Source organism: Pogoniulus pusillus, chromosome 19, assembly GCF_015220805.1.
Source record: "Pogoniulus pusillus isolate bPogPus1 chromosome 19, bPogPus1.pri, whole genome shotgun sequence".
Taxonomy (NCBI): domain Eukaryota; kingdom Metazoa; phylum Chordata; class Aves; order Piciformes; family Lybiidae; genus Pogoniulus; species Pogoniulus pusillus.
This window is the reverse complement of record NC_087282.1, coordinates 2,306,903-2,333,254: the sequence shown is the minus strand read 5'-3', so window position 1 is coordinate 2,333,254 and position 26,352 is coordinate 2,306,903. Positions and strand designations below refer to the sequence as shown.

Below are 26,352 nucleotides of genomic sequence, written 5' to 3'. Positions count from 1 at the left end.
CATGTCAGCAGCATATCCAGAGTGCCACTAGTCTTGCCAGGTGATGTGGTAAAAAAAATTGATGCCAGAAAACTTTGATATGAAGGACTCCTGCTTCAAAGATTAGTTTCCTGTTTGAACAGCAATTAGCATATCTGCTGAACTGCATGAAAAACTCTTTCATAGAGTTGGTCCCTCAGGTAGAATTCCAATAAACATTTGGTAAGGAATATCTCAGCAGTGAGCTACAGATAATGTTTGGGGGAGATATGCAGACTTCCTGAGCTCTGGTTCATAATGATTATTTACTTTGTTGCTGGTGTCAAGATTCACAACATTTACCTGGTTTCTCCCTTTTTTAGAAGTACTAACATAAGATCTCTTGATAAAATAGCTTCATTTCTCTCTAGGAGAGTGTGGGTAAGCAAGGAAAAGGAAGCAGGTTGCTGTGACTGCAACAGTGCTGCTCTCAGAATTGAATTTCAACTATCTTGAAGTCTTCTCAACTTGGTAATAATATTGTTTGCAAACTCCTAAAAGTGGATAGCCAAAATGTTTGTTTTAATGTGTATTTTTATTAAACTAGACAGCATTATTACTGCCACAGATTACAGGCCTGTAATGCGACTTTAATATTGTTATTAGGTGTTAATGTCTTAGGATAGTGCTCTGAAGATGAAATAGTTCTCATTTACTTTTCACCATAATGAACACTAATGTGTCAGGGGACAATAGACATCTTTGCCTTCTGTTCAGTTTGGCCAAATAGGAAAGACAAGAATGGAAGACAACAATTAGTCATCTGTGAGGGAATGCAACTGTAAGTTGTGGGTGAAGCCAAGTGAAATCCAGTCTTACGCATTTCCCTCTCAGCCTTCCGTACTGACTAAGGAAAATAAGAGCAGGCAGTAGGCTGTCCAGTTTCCAAGGTCTCTGGTGGGAATTAGTCTTAACAGATTGGTTGTTTCTGCAGCAGTTTACAGCACCATTTCAGCTCATTATTGGTGATGTTATCCTCTTTCAGGAGGAGAAAAATAACTGACTTCCTGCAGAGTTTGCTTTCAGCACTTACAACTAGAGACTAAATATTTTTTGCTCAAGAACAAAAATATTTAATATTCTGGACAAAATTCAACAGATCTGGGTACCTATTCCAGGTAGAACAGAGCAAAATCTTGTTCTGCTGGTATGCACACAGGAAAATGACTCCACACCCAGGGTTAAAATTGTTCAGGGCAATTTTTTTCCAAGTTAGGAGCCTGCGTTTAGTTATCAGAACTGGTTCACTCTCTGATTCCACCTTAAATGTAGCTTGTAATAAATAACAACAGGGACACATGCTAAAGTGGTTACAGATTATACTTCTGTAGTCTTGGAATGTTTTGCCTGTAGCAGCACAAGTGACATATAAACTCAGCACGTGTGCTATCTCTTACCACTGTACTTGACCTAAAGGGCTTCACAGCTGTTGGATAAGGGAAGTGTTCTTCCTCACTGTCGCTTGTATGACTCAGTCCTAATTCCAGAGGTTTGGGAGCTCCAAGACTCCTAGGCAAATTTGCTGTCTGAAAAATGGGCAGAAAGTTTGTTCATGCTTTTATGACACATCCATCATCATAACACAGATATTAAGAGTGCCGTTTATGGAGCTGTTAGTGCTGAGCCCCTAAGAACAGCAGGGAAATTCATTGGATGCAGTTGCATTTCATCACCGTGGTTCTGAGTGATGCTGAGTCTGGACTATCTTGAAAATCAAATTCAATTTGTGTCTAGACATGCATACAACTCCAGAGTGCATCTCTGCAGCCTGGTGGGTTTCTTCCAGCAATAAACAAGCAAAATACAGCAGCCTGTGTTGTAGGTTTTACATTATTGAGGAGCAAACAGTTCCACAGGATATTTTCATCGTGGAACTAGTTAACGTTTTAATGTAATTAAGTATTTTTGTCTATGATGGTAGTTAGTGCAAATAATTCTGTTAGGAAAACTCAAGTTTCACCTGAAGCATGAGTGTAACAGCAGCCCAGTGCTTCTGTCTGCCTTTGCCTGTTACTGCTGCTCTGTGCACTGGCAGCAACCGGCTGGTGTGAGGGCACTGGGGACTCCTGGTTGCTGCCAGCAAGGCTTGGGTTCAGTCCTGTAGCACCTTTCTGTGCCACTGCTTTACTCTGGAAAATGTCTGTCTTTAAAAAAGAAAAGAGAAAACCTCCTAGTGATAGTCTGCTCTCTGGCTGTTATTTTGTACAAGGTGCAGTTATTGATGTCTCTGTACCAGATGGTGTGATCCCATGTTGCCTCTTAGAAAATGTGATATATAAGCATATATCTCTGCAGCTCAGTGTTCGTGATATAAATCAGTCTTAGGATGTGTTCCGACAGATAGGGCTGGTCCTTTTAGATTCCTACTAAGGACCAAATTAATCAAGCACTGTTTTGCTTTTCATTCTTATGCATTTTATTTGATGGAAATTAATTTTTCTAACTAAATACACTCTTGATTTTCAATAAATCCCTTCTCTTGAACAGAACCAGATGTAGAGACTTGAAGGGTTTATTTCATTATTTAAGAAGCACAGTATTTCAAAACTTGAGCCCACCAGCAGAAGAGAGGGAAGACTCAAGAGAATTTGGCTCACCATACACCTGAATTATCCGTGTAGTATTCTATTCATTGATCTATTTCTATCTTTTTCCTTGTCATTCAATACATCTTTGATTATTCCATATCAAGAATTTTATTTCTGTGATTGAGCTTTCTTCTTTGAAAATTCCAGTAGCAACAAATTCCATAGCTTAACCTTCAGGAAAACTTAAACCTTCTCCTGGAAACTTGCGAAATGCAGTGAAAAGAATGAGACTGAGACCAAGACCTATTGTGGCAATGGCTAAGATCTGCTGTGTAATTAATATTGTATGTTTTTGTGTCCTTCAAGCAGAACAAGGGCTGCAGAATAGCACATGTGTGGCTCTTGAAACAAAGGAAGTTATTTACTGAAGTTCTGTAGGCTTAGTGTCTTAAGGGAAGAGATGGGAAAATAATCCTGGCTTCAAGAACAGACAGGTTTCAATGCATGAAAAAAACAACCCAGGGACTGGATTCCACCTTGGGTGCTGTTTGTTGTTCATCAGCAGAACCTGCTGAGAATGAAAGCACTATATATAGAGAGAGAGAATGTTTTAATTATATGTTAAAAAATGCCTTCATGTGCAAGTGTGATTGTGTATGTATATATATAGGTAAAATAAATCTCCTGCATTCCCATGGCATATAGGGGTTTAGCATATATCCTCATGCAGCAGTTAAGGAAGGTACAGCAGTGACTGTCTCTTGGGTTTTGTTTCTCATTGTCTGGTTCTGAATCCTACTTCTGTGTCACCAAGACAGACAAGAGGTGGGTACACAACCTCAGGCTCCCAAATGCACATCTTTACACTTGAGCTAATATCCAGATTGTTTTGGTAGCTTCCATCCTCAGTGTATTTCCTATGGTTTCTGTCCTTGGAGACATGAAATTTTAATGTTCCTGAATAGCTTTGCTGTATTGTATGAAATCAGCTTTGTTTTTCCTTTTTTCTTCCTTCCAATCTCTAATGCTTCTCTTCTAAGGTGGTGCTTTTTAAGCATTGGGTTTGCAGCCATGTAGAGCATTACTATTTTGCATGACTAGAATGTGAATGACAAGATGCTGGTTTGGCCAAAGGTGTCTTTGGGTGACAGTAAGCAGAAATAACTGAGGTGCTGAGAAACAAAAAGGTTTGTTAGGTGTACAACAAGTTCCTGCAGGTAGGTTCAGTGCATGAAGGGAGGTGCATATTTGTAGTATTCGATAATGACATGGCTAAAATACTGCTGGGGGCAGGTGTTCAGCAGCTGGGAGACTCAGATCTAAGCTTACTGGGTTTTCTGGTCTGCAGAGGTGTGCAGGTGGGTTGAGCGAATCATACCTGTTGCCTCACCAGCAGAAGTATGGTATGTAAGAGCATAAAAAGGAATAATAAACCATGCCCTTTGAAAAAGGAAAAAGTGTGGTGGTGAAAAGCCTGTGATGTTTTCCCTTTAAAAAAATGAACAGGATGAAGAAAGAATGAACAAATTATTGCTTTGTGTGGTTAAACTTGTGCCTAAATGTTGGAGAGCAAAATTGTAAGGCTTCTTGTGGCTTTATGTTTTATTTTAAGTGGCCTTTGAGAAAGGTATTGTGATAAGTGGAGGGGTATATGGGAACTGTCCTCTTTCTTGCCTAGGTTGCTTCTAGGGATCTCTTCTTTAACGATGATAAATACCTGACATTATGCATTTGGAATTTCAGCTCTTGGTCCTTTGTCACAGTTATAATACAATAGTACCATCATTTGAAGCAATATCAGGAAGTTCTTCCCTTGTCTGTAATATCTGTGTAGTTCCTAAGGCCAAGTGTTTGCCTAACACAGAGTATTTTCCCTTTGAATATATTTTGTGGTACAAATCATTAATTCTTATCAAAACTCTAAAAAGAAAATTTGAAGCTTGAGGCTGGGGCGTTTCCTGCCATCAGTGGTTTTTGTCAGAGGGCTGGTCTGATGAAATGCCTCTGTAAATTTTGACTGTAGCTTACTAAGTGATTTCTAGGCTTTTTGCAGTGCTTCTTATGGCTAATGATAATTTTTTCTAACAATAATAATAATAATAATTGAGGCATATTGCTTTAACGAATGTTATCTCATCTCTTAATTAAGCAAGTTGTTTTCAGAAAGGAAGTACTGCTATTACTGAAGAATTTGAAAGTGATAGTTTGCTGATTGTAATCCACTCCTCCCTTACTGCTGTTTAGTTTACAGATTTGGCTACCCACAGTTCTTTTAGGAGGATTAGAGCTGTTGAATAATTTGGTGAAAGGATCTGATACTCAGTCTTGCCTACGAACGCAGTTATTTGGTTTAGATTAGTAATTCCAAAGCCCTTTTCTCAGTGCTCTACATTTACCCCCAGGATTTCTTGCTGGGAGTACTGGTGGTGCTGATTTAACAGCACCAGTTCTGAAATAGTTCTTAAAGCTGCCTAGGATTAGGGAAATGTCTTGTGAAAATTGTATGTACATGTCAGGCGTTAGCACCAGCAGTTAGGTTTCACCTGACTTCATTCCTCTAAGAAAAAAAAGAACTAAACGCTTGGGAAAGAAGTTTTCCCAAATGTTGGTACATGTCAAAGTCTTACTGAACTATTAAAACCTCAGGACTTCAACCAATTCATTTTAGTCATGATATGGCCTAAAGTTGAAGTATTTTATAAAAGCCTAAACAATGCCAAATGCATTTGGCTGAGATCAAAAGCCAAATCTGTTTGTTCTCTTTCATCTTCAGTGTTCCATTTCCTAGGAGTGTGACCTTAGTCAAACATCTATTAAAGTTAGCTTTTGATCTTACTCCCTTTCCTGGGGAGAAAAAAAAAAGGGGGGAAAAAAAGAAAAAACCAAAAAGCCAATCTTTAAAATTTTCTTCCAGAGACAATCACACTATTGTGTTTTAATGTTCCAGCAGTGTGTGAGTAAATAGGATTCTCTGATGTATGTGATAGAACAGTGGTTAAATGGGACAATCATTTTTGTGTCAGAGACAAGAATCAAAAGGAAGCATTCTTCGGAAGCTGTTAACTGGAAAAAATCCCCCCAGGTCAGTGGAAACACTTTAGCTGGTCAGCGTGCTGCATTTTTTGTTCTTTGATGAAAACGCCTTGTAATTCGATAACAGGTAGCTGTTCGTTTGTGATACAATTTTCTCCTCACCAGTCAAAGCTACTTAGTGATTAATCAGTAAAAAAGGTTAATTTTCTGCTCAAGTATGAGCAGTTTAGTGGCTTTTTGAAAGAAAGAAGGACTGATAGGATTGCGGATATTACAGCCTTTATTTCCTGAATGCCATTACAAAGATGTTCCTTGGCCATCTGTGAATTCCTGCACATTAGGGCAGCCTAACTGCCTCCCCTTCACTTCTCAGCTTAAGTGCAGGGAGTAAGTCTTTGCTAAATACATAGCAGGTCCTAAAGCTATACTGTGGAATAAACTACAGTCAAGATTTCTGTTTAACGTGGTGATCTGATCAGTTACTGATTAATCCACAATAACTATCCTGTTATATCCACTCTTATCAATGTAGTGCCACTGTTAGGGAAATCTCAATTAAAGCATTTAGGTGATAAATGCTGAAAAGAGCTATTTCAAAGCAGTACCTGTAAAAGAAACAGAATGTGTCTTTTTAATCAGCTATTATTGACAGATTAAAGTTCTAAAGCCAGAATTAAATGCTTACTGACAGCACATTGGGATATTAACCAAGATAAGTTGATAATAATATGTGGTGCTTAATCTATCAGTGTGGGAAAAAGCCTTAGAGCAGATAGCAGCAAAAAGTATGATGTTGATATTGAGAAGACTGCCAAGGATAGTAATTTTAAAAGGAATGTGTGCAAGGAGTTGCTTATGTAGTACAGCTCCTGGAAAAGCAAGATGAACGTGTACCTGCAGAATTCATCTCATCTGGCCAGAAAAAAAATCCAATACATTTTGGACTTTGTTTATGTACAAAATATTTTGACTTTTGAAATACATTCAGTTCATTAGAATGCTAAAAAAAAGAATCTGAGAATCTATTTTAAGATCTGAATGTACTGCTGAAATAGTTGCACAAAACCTAAGCTAAAAATGTTTGTTGCCATAGTTTTAGAAGAAATAAAACTACTCCAGTGGTACAGACCAGCAGAATTTATCTGTAAAGATTGGCAAGGGCAAAGAGAATATTTGCATAATTTTAGATTACTGAGTGTTTCAATTCAGTGACTAAATTATTCCACTCCTTCTTGAGCCTGCATTTGGCTTGGAGGCTGCAAGTTAATTCAGCTTGACCAATGAGTGGAGACACATCCTTTAAGATTTAAAAAATGGTGTAGTTCATCTTCTACGTGTTATTTTTATTCACCACCTGGAACAAGAAAATAAGCTTCCAGTCAGTTTTTCAGCTTTGAAAAATGTTCTTCACCTTGCATGGCATGGAATGGAAATAGCTGTTCTGGCATAACTTCATAAACAAAGAAAATATTAACCTATTTGGGCTAAATTACTTGTCTCCTTTGTTATTTGTGTAAGTAAAAGGGCATGAATAAGCTTCAACAAAACTGTAGGAAAGTAGCTTAAAAAAAAATCAGAAGAATCAGAAATAAAAAACACTTTAAAACAGAAAAAGTTAAGGTTCAGGCTCCTCTGTAATCATGTTCCATGTGCTCTCTGGTTGTGTGATCAATAGTCATCAATTCACACCCCAGAGGAAAATGCAGCTTTTTGTGTTTCTTTACCTATGGTCTAACCATAGCTAGAAGTTGCATTGTGTTCCTCCAGCCCGTAGGCTGCTTCCTCATTTTTTCCTTTGCAGTATCAGAAATTCGCTTATCCATCACCTGTTTGCAGAAGGAGCCCTAAGCAGCAACTCAGCTGTGACCCAAGAAAGCATTTGAGCAGCTTTTGCTGCCTGACGTGGTTGTTTTGGAAATTTGCTGGGAAGCTGCATGAAACCTTGGCCTTTCCCAAGCGAGGCTGATGGGACTGCTGTCCACACCCTGCTGCAATGCAAATAAACTAACTTAAAATATGACATTTTCTTCTTAGAAAGGGGAAGTACAGGGCATCTATATGCCCTGACAACCCCCTGGCACCACCTCAGGGCAGCATCTTCCTTAAAATAATCAATACAAAAAGGAGTATAGGCTGGATGTTAGGAGGAAGTTCTTCACAGAGACAGTGATTTCCCATTGGAATGGGCTGCCCAGAGAGTTGGTGGAGTCACCATCCCTGGAGGTGTTCAAGGAAAGCCTGGCTGGGGCACTTAGTGCCATGATCTAGTTGACTGGATAGGGCTGGGTGCTAGGTTGGACTGGCTGATCTTGGAGGTCTCTTCCAACCTGATAGATTCTATGATTCTATGACTTGAGGAGTGTGTGAAGCACCAGGTTATAACTGTTTGGGATGGGTGCAGTTGTCCTCAGCCTGAATTTAAAAATTCAAACCCAAACCACCACACAATAGGTATGATTATGCAAACCTATCTAGAGGAAGGAGGCCATAATGTAAGAGGTAAAGCCTCCATTTGAGGAGGTGGAGATCTAGAGCGCAGGCTTTGCTCGCTTACTTTACCTTGAATGGAGCAATGAACGGAAAAATAATCTGTGAAAATCCCAAGAAAACAAAAGGAATCTTTCTGCATCTTCTGTTGACAGTAACTGTAGCAGTGGTAGGTCCTACCTTAAAGCTGGAGGTATTTCTGAATTTTCACTGAACTGTTTCCTTTTTTTGCCAGAGACATTGCTGCTTCTCTAGTCTATCCTGATACCACCCAGAAATACTTTTCACTGGGAGCAAGCTGTGGTATTTCAAATTACCTTCAAGTGCTAATACTTTGCTTTCATTCAACAGCTGGAACTGGAAAGTGGTTACGAGTCTCAGAAGAATAATCCTTGAATTTATGTTCTGAAGTGACTCTGCTTTTCAACTCGCATATTTTGAGGCTGTGCTAATTAAATGCCATTTGGAGAGGAGAGCTTGGACTCCCTCTTTTCATCCCTTAGGTTGTGGTTCATCAAATAAGCATGATACTTCTGTGGGGTTTAGGAAGTGGCCAACATTTTCTCAGCCGTAAGTAATCAAGAGCAGTGATAGCTGTGTTACCATACGATTTCTGGCAGAGCTCTTCAGAAATGGCTCACATGGAGGAATACCATGTAGGGGATGTAAGTGGAGGAGCCTGGTTTAGGTTTTACCATCTCAGCTAGCACTAGTTGTCACCTCAGCTGATGGTCTGTTCCCAGGGATTTTAGTGCAAAGAATCTAAGCTTTTCAAAGAATCCACTGATTTGTAAATGGATTGTGAAGGGATTGCTGCAAAATTCCAATGCCTATGAGCTAGACAAACTGTTGAACACTTCATTTATGCTTGCAACTTAAGGTATTTTGAATTCAAGGATTGTGAAATGTTTTCCCTCCTTCTAGCCAGGGTGAACCATAGTGGAGAAAAGTTTATTCACAGTATTTGCAAGCAGTTTTATGGTGCAGTTGCCGTCTTGAGTAAAGAGGGAGCTCACAGCTGCTGTTTGTAGCTTGGTGAGTAATAACATGAAATTACCATTTCCTCCTCTCTAAAACTTCATCTTCTGGGAGAGGTTAGGTAAGGGATCTGTGTGGTGTGATCTGTGAAAGCCTATGGGGTTGGTCAGGCTGGTCCAGCTGAGGGAACAGTGGCTTGCAGGGCTACTATTTGAGCAATCCAGTCTCTAATAGCAGTGCTGATCCTGACAGTATGTTGAGGTTACAGCTGAAATACAGTAGCACAATGTAACTATGGAACTTTGTATTCACTTTAAATCCTGGAAATGTACCATCTTTCAAGTGGTGATTTCAGACAGCTGGGATGTAGCCGAGCTGTGCCATCTGATACCAAAAAACATTCATATGGTATTTTCCAGCTGCAAGTAGGAACTAACATGAAATCACTCACGAGTTCTTTATTCTCAGAAGACCTTCTAGCCCAATTAATTTTACAAACTCAAGAGATTTGTGCCAACTCTAGATAAGCTTTCAGACTTTTTGGTACTTAACTAAAAGGACCTCCAAAATCTTCAGCAATTTCCCTGTGATTACTGCTTATGGACAAATGCTTTAGACCCACAGAAACTGATTTAATGAGAAAGGAATAAACGTGGAGAGAAAAATAACAACAGCTAATTCTAATTTCAGATGGCAGAACATGCATCATGACAGGCTCCTATGATTATAGAGATGTTCAGAATGTCCATGATGAATATGAGGGCTATTAGGCTTAAGTGTATTTATAACATAATTCTAGGTTCCCATGAACTGAAATGTGTTCTGAAATGGATAACTAAATGATGCCATCAGCAGCAAATGCATTGAGCTCTGAAGTCCAAGAGAAGGTGGCCATTAAGCCCTGTTAGTGCATCCAGTGCCCTAACTGTGTGTGAGATTTCCAGGCCATTGGCAGGCCAGGTCGGTTGGTTTGAATGTGACTGAAGTCAGTCTGAAGTTGCCCACCTGGGCTGCCTCGCTAGATGATAGTGCACAGTGCTGGCACCACGTGCCAATACCCTTCTTTGTCCCAGTACAGAAAGAGCTGCTGAAGACTCTGAAGCATCTCTGCTCTATGGCCATGAGACCTGTGTCAAAAGTCTTCTTCGCTTCTGGGGTGGATGTTAACAGCCATTGTAGTCTTTCCTCTGGCTTCTGAATATTTAGCACTTCAGAGTTAACATTTGTCTCAGTAAGTGGAATTAACTTTTATGTTGCTCTCTGGAAATACTTTAACACGTTTTGGGTTTATTTTTTAACTCTTCAAGTTCTTATCTCAAAGAATTGTGATCTTTAGTCTGTGACAGCATGTAAAGTCATATGCAGATCATTTTGAGAGTTTGGGTGATTAAGAGCATTTAGTTTAACTTGTCCTATCTGTGCCGAAATCTGAGCCCTAAAGCACGAATTTGTCACTCTCTTGACGTATGAAAGCACTTTTTAAGTACATCACCCAGTGTAAGAGTCTTCATTTTGTGTTGAAAATTTTCAATGACATGACTACAAAAATTGCATCAGATATGCACTGAAGAACATAGAGATGATCTGTATGAAGTGATTGTGATCTTTTCAACAATAATTCAGCAGCTGATGTGTCTGTCTCGTGTATGCTTCAATCTTCTGAAACCTGTAGATTAAAAGTGGGGTGGTCAGTCAATCAAATATACAGAAGAAGATAAAGGTCACAGTAGTGCAGCATACTAAAGGTATTACGCATTACAGTCCTGACAAATCATTCTCATGGCAGAGATTGTAAAAAGGAGCAGGAAATGTCACAAATTAATCAATTCTCATGAGACATACTATAAGAATGAAAGGGAAAAAAATTATTGTAACCCTCCCAGTGCTCTTTGTAGCTCTGGTTTTTCTGTTTCACTTCAGTAAGGTAAGCTGCTTTCATTATAAGATAAAAGCTACCCTTTTGTATGTGAAGTCTAAAATGTGCAGATGGATATCACTCTGTTTCTCTTTAGACATGAGTGCTCACGTTAACATAGGCTTAAGCACAAATTTGGGATTGAATTTCTGTACACTTCAAAATGCAGCTCCTTGAGTTCAGGCATGAAATCTGGCAGGTCTTCACGTGGGTAAAGGATAGGAGGCATCTCAGGTACAGAGATGTGATGGAAAACGTGCACGTCAAAATGTTTCCAGCGTTTCAGATGGATGTCAAATGGACGTAGCATGGGTTTGGGTCTGAGTTCCAAAGTGTCCTCCCAGAGCCCAGGGTGAATACTTCCACACTGTAGTCTGTGATGAAGCTGAGTGCTGCCCATCCTCCTGCAGTAGCCATTTACTCAGTAAGTTCTTCTCTCAAGTGTTTCTTGCTGATGTATTATTATAAGCCGTCTGCAGTGGAAACCAGGATATCTTTGAGAAGCCTTTGGAAACAGAATGTGGGCTAGAACTAAAACTTTTTGAGTAGAGTAGAATAAACCTGCAACAGTGAGACCAACGTATTTGAATCTGTCTCCAAACTGCTCTAACACTTTGTCATTTTAAAGTTCTTAGTCAAAGAATGTGGTTTCATTGTCTTTTGTGTTAGTAGCTGGGTTTTACCTACCTAAATGAGGATGATTCATTTCAGCTACAGAGAAGTCTCCATAGTCCAGTGTGTCTAAATTAATTAGTAAATTGTGGCAGGCATTCTGAAAGCATTAAGTACCTGGTAAGTATTTCTTTGTATCAGTTTCCTTATTGAAGAAAATGGGAAAGAAAGGACATCCTTTTTCAGTCTTCCAAGGCCTGATTTATTGGATGTTTCAGAATTGTTTGCAGTGTTTGCAATATGGTGTCTCGTATTAACTTTTCATATGACCAGATGTTTCATTATTCCTGTTTTAGCACATCATGCTTGACCCATAGCACCTTTGGATGCAAATAACAAGCAAGCTGCTGCACAGTGCTTGCCTGTTAGACTGAAATAGTACAGCAAGGCTAAACTGGTTTTCATTTTTCTTTTTGAGTATCATTAATTGCAATGTGTTGACTGTTAATTTAATTAAATGTTTTGTTTTAATACAAGACCATTCTTCAGTTCACTGACTTACTATTTCATTTAATTAATTGCAAACCTCAAGATTTGATTACTCATAGTACTCCTTCAGTTAATTTTCTCGTTCACAGTTTTGACAGAAAAGCTTTCAAACTGATATGAGGGAGGGGCACTGTCTAACTGAAAAAAATAGCTGTAGCCAGAGCACAAGATTAGCAGATACTACTCAGGGTCACCTTAAAATGCTTAGAGTCCTTGTATTCACCATCAAAATCCAATTTTCAATGACTGGACATTAGTTAAACTTGGAAGATTCGCTTGCATGCAAGACATCCTTGGTACCGCTGTGTGGGAAGGCAGCTGAGTTTTGTTTGCTTATGTCTCCAAGGTTAATGAGTAAATTGTGATGTTAACGTGAGGCAAGAGACACTGTCCTCTCTTCACCTGCTGCTGGGGAAGTGATTGGCTTCATCACTGCCCTGGCCCTGAGGGTGGTGGACTACAAGTGATGATCTTCAGGCCGTGCAGTAAAAGTGCTTTGTTGAGATAATTCACGAGACTCCACAGAGAAATAATCTTCAGTCGTGTTTTTGTCTACGTAGGGGATATTTGAGCAAGCAATTAACCACTAACTTTAGTAGGATTCAGGCAAGGGATGGCCTTCATGCTCTCTCAACTACTATAGAGTACCTTGGCTTTAGGAGCAGAGGGTGTGTTCAGTGGGTCCAGCCCTCACCAAGCCTCACTGTATGTTCAGTTCTCTTCCAGCTCCAGTGCTCCACAAGCAGCAGGTTCTCCCTAGCTGAGTGTGCCCTACCATGCTGGGTAGCGTGGATATGGTCTAATTTGGATCCAAAACCTTGATCTGAAAACTGGTGCTTAGGTACATTTTAACTGTGGTTCAGGATAGAGCTGCAGAATTCTACTGAAGTGCAGCCTGAGCATAAAGTGCGGTGGTTTGTGTGTCCTTGAAGGGTTATTTCAGGGCTAAATCTGTGTGGCACAGCAGAGTTATGCAGACTCGTCAAAGGGAGAGTACACAGTGTCCTGACAAACCTGGAATTAGAGAATGAAGATTACTAATGGCAGTTGTTGTTTTGCCATATGCACGGTGCAGGTGTACCTGAGTGCACACCATCACAATCTGTTATGCAGTTGTAATCAAGATTCATGTATAGAGAGAGCTGACCCAGAACATGGCTCTGAGATTCTGCTCTAGCGCCTATGTGTCTCTCTCCAACATCCCTACCGGCTCTTCAAGGAGCTGCTGTCTTCCAGCCAAGGCAACTGGTGGGTTCTGGGCTACTGTTAGTAGGATGAGCTCCACTGGCCACACAATTGCTAGCAGTTTTGAAAACAAATCATTGCAGCTGCATGAGACTCAGGCTTTTCCATTGTTGTTAGCACTGTAAAGGTTGTACATGTTTGATAGTACATAGTTTATTTCCTGGGTAGTTAGTGATTGATCACAGCTGGCAGAAGATAACTGGAGGAAGGGAAATGTAAAGTGTAAATGGAGAGGGAAAAAAGGGAAGCTTTGAAGTATGTAATCCAGCATGTCAGGTTTCCTAGTGATCCTTTTTTGAAATCAGAGGGGTAGATGTATATGTTACGGCAGTTTGCAAGTACTTTTTTCAAAGGGAGGTACTCTAAGGGAGATTCTGCTGCTGATAATGATTCATCTGAGAGGATGGAAATGATTCTTCAGTTCCTTGTAGATCTTTAGATAAGTCAGTTGAAGAATAGCTCTCTTTGCCACAGCTAGCCAGAGCTGACTCAATTATAGAAGGGAGTTTTATTAATAGTTAAATTAAATAGCAGCTTCAGTAATGTTAGCCACAGCAGTAGCCTTAAGTGAAGATTATGCCAATGGCTGATTTGCTGAACGCTTTATTCCATCATTTCCATCAGGAGCACGCCCTTACTGCTGAAACCATTTGCTTTAACTTCAGTTTTATTAGCTTTCAGGAATGCTGAGCAGTTAGTGCAGTGTTTGAGCAGCCCCATACAGTCAGATTCTGGGGCTTTTCCTGCTATCACAGTTCAAATAAGAAATTACATAAACTGGGCAATAAGCAAATGAGAGTATAAAGACTGCTGATGCTAACCTTGGGGATTCTGTTGGCTGTATCTGCTTCAAGCTTCTGCTTGGCTGCTCAGGATCTTCAGGCTGGAGTGCTTTCAACGTTAGGAGTGTGCTTTACTCTTTAAACTTTTAATGCTGAAGTAGAGTGACTTTGGTGTGGCAGATGGCACAGTGTAGATTTCTGATACATCACCGTTTTTTGGCTGTTGTCCTTATGGCAGCTGTGTCTGGTTAGGGAGCTCAAAAATGCATGACAATAATTACCTTTAATTTCTGCAGGCGGCATCGTGGTGACTTTGGGACTGTTTTTGTTCTTTCCTGTTTGTTCCTCAGTACCTTTTCTGCCTTCATTATGCTTTGGAAACAACTGTTCAGTAGAAGTTGCTTTGTTTTTGTTATGCTTTTTATCCAGAGCTCCAGATAATTTTTTTTGTCTTGTCTTCTCACTACACATCTTACTAAAAGGTCTGAGTTCGCTTTCCATTCCCTGTTAGCCTCCTCATGAAGAGTTTCTTTTCTGCATATTAAAGCTAAGTAGAGCTTACGGCTTACAGAATCAAAACCCAGGTGAAAACATTTACCACTGGGATACTGGTTCATCTCTATGGATTTGAGTAATGATAGAGTACTCTGCATTCAGATACAAGTTTTTTGTAACCTTTCAAGAGCACCGATGGTTTCTTGTGGTCATGTTAGATAACATTTTAGCAGTAGGGCAAGAGGAAATGTTCTCAAATTGCACTAGGGAAGGTTTAGATTGGATATTAGGAGCAAATTCTTCCTTCAAGGGGTTGTTAAGCCCTGGAACAGGCTATCCAGGGAAGTGGTGGAGTCACCATCCCTGGAAGGATTTTAGTGACATGTAGATATGGTGCTGAGAGACATGGTTTAGCAGTGACCTGGCAGTGCTGGGTTGAGGATTGGGCTCAATGACCTTAAAGGTCTCCTCCAACCAAAATGATTCTATGATTCTATAAATATGAATTCTATGTGAATGGATTGGAAGTATAAAGTGAAAAAAAACGGTTCTGAAAATGGTTTATTGATGGCTGTGCCTCAAACCTTGGACCTGGTTCAGATAAGAAGCAAAAGTGGAGATCTGCAGGTAGGCAGGCAAATCACACAGGTAAATTCCTTAGTGCTGATGCTTATGTTTTGAACTTCCCGAAAATAGTATGAAGTTCGCTCAAAAGAGCCATCCCACTTCCCTCCTCTAGAAAAAAAAAGTTAAGTTTGTAGGTTGCTTCATCTTCTCTGAAAAGTGTGCAAGCACTTATCATTTAGGGTGACCAGTCAAAATGATAAAGCCTAAGAAGCTTACTCTTAGGACAAAAAGTTATTGGGAACCTAATAATTCAAAATATAGTGATAATGATAACCTATAGCCTGATGCTGTTTTACATTTTTTGCTACTGGAAATTAATTTGGATTAGTAGCTTCTACCATTCCCACCTTCCCCCTCTTAATTCTGCACCTATTTTGGTCCTAATGGTCTCTTAATGGTGGTTTTGAGTTTTCCAGTGTAGTATTTTCCAATAGCAATTCTGTTAATCCACAGACTTCAGGAAAAGACAATATATATATTTCTAATCTAATGGTAGAATAATGATTGTTTCAGGTTAATTGAGTTGGAACTGCTGAAATGAAAGAGTTCTGGGTCTTACTGGTGTACTTGGAAATTTCGTAGCAGCTAAACAAGTCAACCAGAAAGTGATCAAAGTGGCAAAACGATCAAAGTGGCAGGAAATGATATTTAAAAGTCTAATCAAAATGGATGCCATTAAATAAATATCCCTTTATGCTTTATGTGGGGAGAAAAAAAATAGAAGAAAGAAAAAGTGGAAAGAATTAAAAAAAAAAAGTCCTTAGCATGGTGTACTGAAATAACTCTCAAATGAAGGTGGGTTTGAAAGTGACATTACCTAACCGGATAAAGTTTATGGTACTCTCAATGGAAAGACTGTTTTGCTCTTAACATTCTTCAGTGGTGCCTTGAGTGGTGTGATGTTACATTTTCTTTATTTCTCTTCTTCCAGGCCTGACAGCAGCTGCCATGGCAGAGGCTATGAAGCTGCAGAAAATGAAGCTTATGGCCATGAACAGTCTTCATGGAGGTGGAAGTCAAAACGGAACCGAGTCAGAAAACGAAGAGCTCAATTCTAACGCGGGTAGGTTACCCTGTGCACGTGAGCTGCAGGGCTGCTCTTAACTCCAGCTTCCCTGCATGGGAAACAAAACCAGACATCTGTTCAAATTCACATGCTCTTTTCTTTTGTAAGCTTTGCTCCTCCAGAACCAAATTGAAATTATTGCACACATCCCTCCGTTTTCCCTCTGAACAGCCATCTTTGTGTGTTTCTTCTTTTAAAACACTGATGAAAGATTGTTTCAGTTACATTAGAATTTAAGCTGTTCACTACATATATTTGTAGTAATGAAAGAATTCTCCTTGGGCAGTAATAAAGTGGGTAGTGTTTGCCTGTAAATGATGGAAAGTTTCCAAAGCATCAGGTTGGTGGAACTCTAATGATTTCCACAGTTCGCTGGAGAAAAGTAAAACAGGGAATGCTATATCACCAAATTGTGGCTTTTCTGCACATTTCTCTTTCCCTCAATTGATATTTGTAAGCCACAGCTGTGAAGCAAAGTCATGATAAACCTTTGTTGTGTTCTGCCTGGCTGGAGTAACCTTGGGTGGAAGTCACTAACACTGAATGCACAGGCAGTCTTAAGCAATACTACTGTAAGTGCTGGTGTTGAACTAAGCTCCCTGAGTCCACAGGAGCAGGGTTCACAATTTAAGTTAGAAATGGGTCCTTACAAGAGGATCTCTTTGTTTACTGTAGTGTTCTTTTCAGGTGAGTAGATGAGATTTTTGCTTGGATAGTGTAGAGGTCCTAGATAAGATGGATACATTTTTATCCCTGAAAGCTCCACAATACTTGTTACAAGCTTCACTTGGATTCACTTTTATTGACACAAACAGTCCTAGAGTACACTCTTACTATTTTGGAAACTTCTGCCTCCTTTGTTTCATTGCCAATTCAAGGGCAGAGGCACAGTGTAATCCCTCACTGCCTTCAGCTCTCCCATCAGCATTCACACATCTCTGAAGTCACACATGCATCCCGCTCTGACAGTTTGCTTACTTGGATGGTGTATAGTGTGTATGCATTGTACCATCAAAATGGTAATTTATTAGACCAATAAAGCAGCAGCTGGGAGGTCTTAGACTCATTTTCTAAAGGAAGAACTGAATTCATGACAAATTATGCACAAAGCAGTCTTTCCAAAAGTGGTATTGCCTTTTGCTAATTTTGTGTACTCATCTGTATTGAAGAAATCTGGCTTCTAATTCATGCATTAAACCCTTTCCCTGCTTTCTGTTTTGTAGGATGTGTATTTCTTATTCACCTCTCAGACCCTAATTAATTAGTGCATATTGAATTCAGAAAGAAAAGCACTGAAAAGGCATATTTAGTGTGTGTGACTCTCATAGTCTGTCTATAGTTCAAAATGAAGTTTCACTGAAAGCAAAATACGACTGAAGATGGAATTCCTACAGAAAAGCAAGAAGGTTTCACGTGGAATAGTATTGGGGGGCGGTTAAAAGCTGCCCTACAAAGGCTCTCTGATTGGAATGTTCATGGTTTCTTGTATTACCCAACATGGCAAAATTTGGGTACTTCACTGGGGGAACCTACAGTACATTAATTTTAGGTACCTCATGATAAGTTTTATGGGGGACTATCCTACCAGCCTTTCAACAGTATGTCAGGAGCATGCATATTAAGTGAGAGTTCTCTGTGGTTTAGCAATTCAATGAGTTCTACAACTGACTCAATACCAATTTCATTATTTGGAAAAAGTCCCACTGGCTGCAGTTGAAGTTACAGTGGGGCCCAAGGATTAGATGGTGTTAGTTATGTGAAGATCTTTCTCAGCTCTTTCCCCTTTTCATTGCCTAATGTGGTAAAGTTGCCAAGAGCAAGTGTACTGGATGGAGTGAAAATGCTGCTTGCAGGCAGAGAAATAAGTCCTTAACAAAAAGAGCTACCGCTCACCACATGGAAAATTTCTTCTCTGGTTGTTATGAGCCATGCCAGCATTAGGATAATGCTTGTAGTGCCTGACTTTTCTCTTCTGGAGGATCATTTCTAGCCATTTGCTTTAAGCAGGGACAGCAGCACTTGTCAAAAAGGAAAACCAAAAGGAACAAGCAACTTCAGACAGTATACAAACTAGGTGAGAGATTGTCAGATGTTTGCCATAGTGGAGACTGAGGCAGGCCATGAAGAGAGTGGGCACTTTGTTTAGAAGCTGACTTTGATTTGCCAGTAGGAGAACACCGTGGCAATTCTGTGTGTTCAGGAAACCTTTACCAACTGTTTGTTTCGCTCTAGACTCGTAGAGTTTAGCTGACAAACCCAAAATGGGGACACAGAATGAAAAAAGAAAATGGAATTTTGCTTTTTTTTTTCACTAAGAAGAGCTAAAAAGAAAGAGGGCAAAGGAGTCAGAAGCCTCATAAGTGAGAAAAACCTTTTATTTTGGGAGAGAGACCTACAGTTTCTTTGATTTGAGGTTGTGTTTAATAGCTTCTGTAATGGCTGCAACATGACTCTGCATCTAGATTTCAGCATGAATAACAACCTGTTCGTGTTTCATTTAGCTCCAAATGAGAAATTCTGTCTTTTATTGTTTTAGGAAATTAGTCTGTGTACTATTGCTCCTGGAACTTGATAATTAATCACTGGAGGTTATGGCTGTGGAGAGTTTGTGGGAAAGAGAAGTTTGAATGGTTATAATTGTAGCTGTCAAATCGGAAATATACAGAGCAGAAGACCTTTTACTTCCTTAGATTTTGATTTTTGTTTTCTTTTTACTGTAACAAAGACTTGAAGGATTGCTATTTTACTTAAAAAGCAGCTCACAGAGAACAGCTCCAAGAAGCTGTTGGTTTTTTTACCTCGGTGTTACACACTGACTTCCTTTGTGTTCCTTCCTCCTCATTCCTGTCTGAAAGATGAGTGGAATAGCTTCGTTTGCTGTCACTTGTTTGGAATTTAAAATCTAACTGATCAGTACTAAGTCCTAGTTTGGAAATGTGTCATTATGCAGGCCACTTAATAAAGAAGTGGTGAGGATGTCTTATCATAGTCACATCAATCCTCATCTATGTCTCTTGAAGGCAGTATGAAATGATTTTGTATTTATTCCCCAGTGTCTTTGTCTCTGTGAGTGCACCTGTGTTGGTGGCAGCTGTCTCAGAGTCTTTGTCTCTGAAGCCAGAATTCATGCTATCAGTTTATAATCTGAAAACTCTAACTCTCAGAATCACTGCCTGTAATTCCATAGATATTGTATTGCCTTCTAGGAAACTGCAGATGTGTCACTAACTGCATCTTATGTGTCTAAGGAAGCGCCACTCACTTTCCTGTGTCTAGTCCAGCTGGTATGGTTTTGCCTTCAGATCCTGCCTACCTCCTTCTTGTGGCACTACAGCAATCCAGGTGATGGTGGAGTTTAGCACTGCTGTATTCTAAGTAATTTCTTTAAAAAATAGTACTGCAAGAAGCAATATAGAAACCATGAAAAAAAAAAAGCCTGCACCTATTTTTTTACTGAAGTACTGCATTAGTGCACAGTTCTGTGAAGAATGTTGTTACACATTTGAACATTAATGTCCTCTTTCCAATCTCTCTTCAGAAAAGAGATTCTTTTTGCACCTTCCTACTCATCATATGAAGTGTTGAAGCAAACTTCTCAGGCAGTTGAAAATCTCATATTTAATGTGGCACTATAGGTTCTCTGGCCCCACCATCCAGCCAATCTGTGCTAACTGTTCCTTGTGGCTTAGTGTCTGTCTCCATCTTCTTGTAGGACCTGGGAAAGTTTTATTTTAGAGAACTGTGTTGCTAGGGATTTGAGTGTCTGGAAGTGGGAGAAATTAATCCCTCTTAAATCTTAGGTCTTTCTTACCTTGTTCTTTGTGGTTATTCCTTGTGAGTCCTTGGAGATGAGAAGATTTGATGGCAATGAGCGCACACATCTGAGCATTGTCTTGATTTTGGAGGGTTGCTGTAGTTAAGGCAAGTCATACTGTAATAATATGTGCCAGGGGTGATGTGGCCTTTCATACTCCACTTTGGAACATGAGTAAGATCAGGAGTTTGAGGCTGGCAGCTGAAGCCAGATGTGCTCTGTGTGTGTGTAGGTCTCTCAAAGCCCAACCACATAATCAGCTTTGTCATTCTATAGAAATAAGATAAACAAAACAAGGCCTCTCTGGTTGCACAAAGTGTTTATAAAGATCCTCTGTTTCATCATCCTGCAATACTAAAATTAGATGAAAGGTATTCTGGAAATTAGCGTATAATTGCCTAGGGAAATCTGAAACTTACTTGAAATCAGAGGTTTTGGTTCCTTTTCCTTTTTAGAAGCATGGCAGCAGGTAGTTTGTACAAGTGTGTGATAGAACTGCAACGTGAAGGATAAATTGCAAAATCCAGCACTGCTTGAATGCCCTGTAAGCTGTGTGAAGGAAGAAGGATCAGTGCAGAGCACTCGGAGAGTACCTGTTTGTACAGAACCTCAGTGCAAAGAATAAAGCAGTTACTTCCTTCTGTTGCCTTTTGGAGTTAGCATGCATGATTTAATAAATGTGTTTTGCTTTCCCTAGAGAGATATCAAACAGTACTAAGTGTTTCAGTGGTATTTCCTTAGGAAGTCAAAATGTTATTCTGTATGTAGAGTCTTGTTGCTTGATTTCCAGACAAGGAGCTAAGTTAGGCAGAAAAGAAAGGAGAAACACCCTAGCTTTTGGCATATGAGGATCAGAGAAAAAGCTCTTAATATGGAAAGAAAAAAGTGTTATCTTTTTATCCTTTTTTCCCTTCAGTACCTGCCATGCAGCTTTCTCATAAATGCAAACATCCTTCACAATCTGTTTAAAAAACCACAAATACATCACTCAGAGGAATATTTAAGGAACCATCAGGAGGGAAAAAACTCATTGGTTTAATGGAATGCTGTCAAGGAAAATCAGCATCAGAAACGACACAGGGGCAGAATTGATACTTTTGCACTGACATGTTAAAAGAAAATCCCATGCATTATTTAGAAAACCCAGAAATCTGTCAGCTGTATGATTGCCGAGTTAGCAGAAGCAGGAGGATGCTGCTCAAGTTGAAAAGAAACGCGTAGGCACAGATCCATATTGTAACCTTTCATGTTCTCCACCCACCGTGAACACCCAGCTATTACACGGTCAGCATTTTCCACTTTCTCTCTTTTAAAATTTTTAAGTGCTTGAAAAGTCAAAAGAGGTGGGTCTTTTCTTCTAAAAAGCAGGATGCCAAGGCTGTTATTTTATTGTAAGAGTAAAAATGACAAGACCAGAGAACAGATTTTTTTTTAGATCCTTGAGTGCCATGCAGACTTTATGAAGTCATTTTTCCTGTTGTTAGAGCAAGTGTGTTTGTGTTACGTGAGCAGAGAGTTATTGTTTCAAAGATGATAATTTGATTTAAAGAGCACAAAGCATTCATGCCATTTAAAAATTATAAGCAGTCAAAACTACTGTTGATATTTTTGGACTCAGCTGGAAAGCTGGTGAGGCATATGTTTGATTTGCCTTCATTGTCCTTGTGCCAGGAGGAATATATACCATCTTGAAGGAAGAATTTAATATGTCCATCCAAAAACTAGGCTTGACTCCAGCCTTAGCAGATACAAGAAAACAGTTGATAATGAATATGAGATGTCTGTGCTGTTTCTGTGCACACACACCTGTGCTGGTCATGGTGACAGTGAAGACACTTGCTTTTCGCGCTGGAGCTGGAGAGCAGCACGTAGCAGCTCAGTGGACCCTCCTGGTACACTGCCATGGAACACAAGTGGACTGAGCACTGGGACAGGCAGGATAGATGGGAAAGAGGTTGAAATTCTTGATGTGCTTGCATCCTCCATCCACATGCAGATGATGTGCTGTGAGTATGTCTTGTGGTACAGCACGTACTGCACAGCCAGTGGGACCAGTGATGGTCAGTGTCATGCAGAAACACAGCTTAAAAGATCTGGAGGTCATAAATTAGTTCAGAGCACTTCATGGCTCTTGTTTAGCCCATCAGTCTAGGACATGTTTCTCTGCAGTAGGACTGGGCTGTTACAATGTACATCGCAGACCCCCACCTCGCCATGCTGGTGAAGCCCCTGCCTGAGACATTGCTTCTTCAAGGCTAACTCAGTGCAGAGGCAAGAGAGCAGCATGCTGACATCTCAAGTGTTGCCTATCCTCTGGGTAATAAAGGTGTGCGTGGCCCCTTAGGTGACTGGCTGTAAGCACAAGCTCTGCATAAGAGTCCTTGTCCCAGGGCCATAATATTTGAAGAAATGAGTATAGTGATGAAGCACAGTGGCTTTTAGGATCTGCTGCCATACATAGGCTTGGAGGTGTGACTTCTTGGGACTTTCTTGAACCCATTTCCAAGTGACACCTAAGAAACTGTAAACTTTCTTCTTCAGTGAAAACGGAGTGAAGGAACTAAACCATTCATGTAACACCGAGGCTTTAAAAACCTTTACCCATTGCTGCTTGTCAGGAAATGTCTGCAGCTGCTGAGCAGTACAGAGCAATGTGAGGGAGGCTTTCCTGGAGCCGGCAGGAGAAGGTTGATCTTCAGTTTTCCTTTTTAAAGTACAGCTCCTCAAGCGTTCGCCAGGGAGTGAGAAGCTGTTTGCTTGGCTGGGTTGTGCCTGCTTTGTATGCTGCTGTTTCCTCTTCCGTTTCTTCCTAACGGTGATGGCTTTCCTGGGCCCTATCCATTGCCCTGAGAGCACACTCTCTGTGTGTGAAGCTTGGAAGCAAGCTGCACATGCATCTATTTCTTTGGCAAATCAGGGGGTTTGGGGAGAGTGAATATCAGTGTGATAGTTTCAGCTGTGTTACCTCACCACTGGGCACAATTAAAATGCCAAGAACTTTAGGGTTCTTTAGACACCCACAGTTTCAGTGGGTTCTTTAGACACCCACAGTTTCAGATGCCTTATCTGCAAACTATTTTATGATCCCATTTTGTGTAGGTTCTACCTGTTGAATGCATGTGAGCTCCTGAACTGTTCACTTAAATATGGATGTAACTGTAGTAAATGTATAGGATTCACAAACAGATGTTGATCCATCAGTTAATATGTACATATTTAGATTGACTGATACCAAGCTCTAAGAAACTTGTAGTAGAGCTGGGTGTAGTTTTAAAACTGCTAGAGGAAACAGAACCTCAGACAAGCACAGATCATTTCAGTTTCAGAAGTTTTCTTTCTAACTCAGAGGCATCTTTTTCTTTGAGACATATTTCTGTCTCAGAGTTTTGATGCTTATATCATACATGATGAAATTACCTGATGTTTATATAGTATAGGCTAGTGTCAGCTATTTTAAACATGAAGGCTGGATGGATGGGTGGGCAGAGGCCAATAGGATGAGAGTTAACAAGGCTAAGTGCAGGGTTCTACACTTTGGCCACAACAACCCCAAGCAGCACTACAGACTGGGAGCACAGTGGCTGAGAGCAGCCAGGCAGAAGGGGCCCTGGGAGTGCTGGAAGATAGCTGAACATGAGCCAGCAGTGTGCTCAGGTGGCCAAGACAACCAATGGCATCCTGGGCTGGTTCAGGAGCAGTGTGGCCAGCAGGACAAGGGAGGTTATTCTTCCCCTGTACTCAACACTGCTCAGGCCACACCTTGAGTGCTGTGTCCAGTTCTGGGCCCCTCAATTCAAGAGAGAGGTTGAGGTGCTGGAAGGTGTTGAGAGAAGGGCATCAAGGCTGGGGAGGGGCCTAGAGCACAGCCCTGTGAGGAGAGATTGAGGGAGCTGGGGGTGTGCAGCCTGCAGAAGAGGAGGCTCAGGGCAGAGCTCATTGCTGTCTGCAACTGCCTGAAGAGAGGCTGTAGCCAGGTGGGGTTGGGCTCTTCTGCCAGGCAAGCAGCAACAGAACAAGGGGACACAGTCTCACGTTGTGCCAGGGGAGGTCTGGGCTGGATGTTAGGAGGAAGTTGTTGTCAGAGAGAGTGATTGGCACTGGAATGGACTGCCCAGGGAGGTGGTGGAGTTGCCATCCCTGGAGGTGTTCAGGAAAAGCCTGAATGGGGCACTTAGTGCCATGGCCCAGTTGTTTGGATAGGGTTGGATGATAGGTTGAACTGGATGATCTTGTAGGTCTCTTCCAGCCTGGTTGATTCTATGATTCAATGTTTTAAGTGAATTTAGGTATTATCTTGTATAGGCATAGAACACTTCTTATGAAATGTCTAATCTGTAGCCTATGCAGATGCTTTCTGAGTGGGTGACTCTCATGACAATTGGATGCTGCTAAATGTTCATGAATGGAGAATATATATACACTTGTAAGTTTGTATTTCAGCAGTTCAACATATCACACAATCTGCTTCCTCAGTATATTTTGGCTGTTGTCTTATTTCAAGTCAAAGAACTGCTGCTCCTTTTTTCCAGAGCATAAAGTTCATTTTTTTTCCCATGCAGACAGCATTTCTTACAATGATTTCTAACTTTTACTGGATCAGATTTAATATAGAAAATGAAGATTCATATCTATCAAAACCCTTCTTTTCCTAATGCCAAATAAAATCCCTCTGGGTGCACACGGTGTAGTCATAAACAACCTGTCTAGATTCTTGCCATATCTGCTCTCAGAACTAAGTGCAGCAAAAGATAAACTAATGACAAAATGCAAATGGTGTGGCTAAAGCACGTAGAATTGAGAGCTTTCGCATGTCTGTCACCTTTCAGATCCTTTACAAATTTATAGTCTCAGAGTGCAGAGGTCTAAATCTTCAAAGCTTGGAAAACAGAGGTGCAGCATGAACTAATCTTCATTTTTCCCCCTATCTTCTTACAGCAGCACTAATGGAAATGTATTTTGTTTAATGACTCTGAAATCCTGTTTGTAATTAGATGTGGGAATTGGTCTTACTTTGTAACAGATGATACTGGAATAATAATATGAGAGATGCTACGCTGAGACCACTATCCTCCTAAATCTATATCATTTTTCATTTTATTGACAGGAAATGTGTTCCTGGAACAAAGAGATTGATTTTAAAGAGCAGGAAAAGAATATCTAGTGAAAACTCAAATGAAAACATTTTAGCATTACTTTAAGAGCATCGCAAGAGTACATTAACCTTTTAGCTTTAGTTTTAATTTTAGTAAACAGTCTTCTTATAATTGTTACTTTTTCACTGTTAGGATCTTGGAATTAATGCACCCAAATGTAGGAACTTTAATTAATGGCAGGGTGCATACAATTAAAATACATATCATATTTCAGGAGGATTATTCAAAATAATTAATTTTGTCTGTTAAAACACTTTTACAGTCGTAAATGAAGTAATTAGGAGTGGGCACAGAACATGTGAGTGCAGGCTGAGCTCACACAGTCCCTTTGGAGTATTAGTTGTCTTCACCAGATCTTGCTGTCATAAATCATTTTGGCCACTGTAGAGCCAAGGCTACCTTTTATCTTGGTTATAATGTTCACATTTGTTAGGAGGAGCAGATAGTCATGGTCAATCCCAACCCAACAAATGAAAGCAGCTTGCTCAGAAGAGTCCCTCATTGAGACCAAGTCTCTTGTGTCTCTGCCAGGCACAGGCGCTGCCACAGCACTCTCTACTCACCAGAAATGCACCATATATAGGACTATCAGTATAAGATTGTATTCAGATCAGTACAAGTTGGATGTACTGCACTTCTAAAAGGAAGGATTATTCCAGTTTAGACATTTTAGTAGTCTTTTTCCTCTACTGGAGGCCATGGTGTCAAGAGTACTGCCCTGTCCTTTAGAAAGCTGCTCTCTACAGGCAGGTGTAAGGTAAGAAGATATCTGCAAACATCTCTACCTTTCTGGTTTTGGTGCTTAGTGGGAAAGGGAGGGAAGAAAGAAAAGAAAGGAAGGAGGGAGGGAAAGGAAGGAAGGAAGGGAGGGAGGAGGAAAGGGAATAAGGAAGGGAGAAAGGAAAGGAAGGAATGAGATCTACCTCTCTGAAATGCATTTTATATTTTCTCTTAAATTATTGCTGCATAAAATCAAAAGCAGTGCTGGGAGAAGAAACCATCAACGGATGATCAGATGACCTCTGGCAATTAGGGATGCCAAAACCACTA

At 40.3% G+C, this 26,352-nt stretch overlaps 1 protein-coding gene across 3 annotated transcripts in view; it reads left to right on the top strand.

Moving 5' to 3' along the window:
• DACH2 (dachshund family transcription factor 2) overlaps positions 1-26,352 on the top strand; it is a 280,125-nt gene that overhangs the window by 169,923 nt on the left and 83,850 nt on the right. For all 3 annotated transcript variants that reach the window (XM_064158956.1, XM_064158954.1, XM_064158957.1), the window contains exon 3: positions 16,201-16,332. In XM_064158956.1, the coding sequence (XP_064015026.1) occupies positions 16,201-16,332 (132 nt within the window). The remainder of the gene's footprint in view (positions 1-16,200; positions 16,333-26,352) is intronic.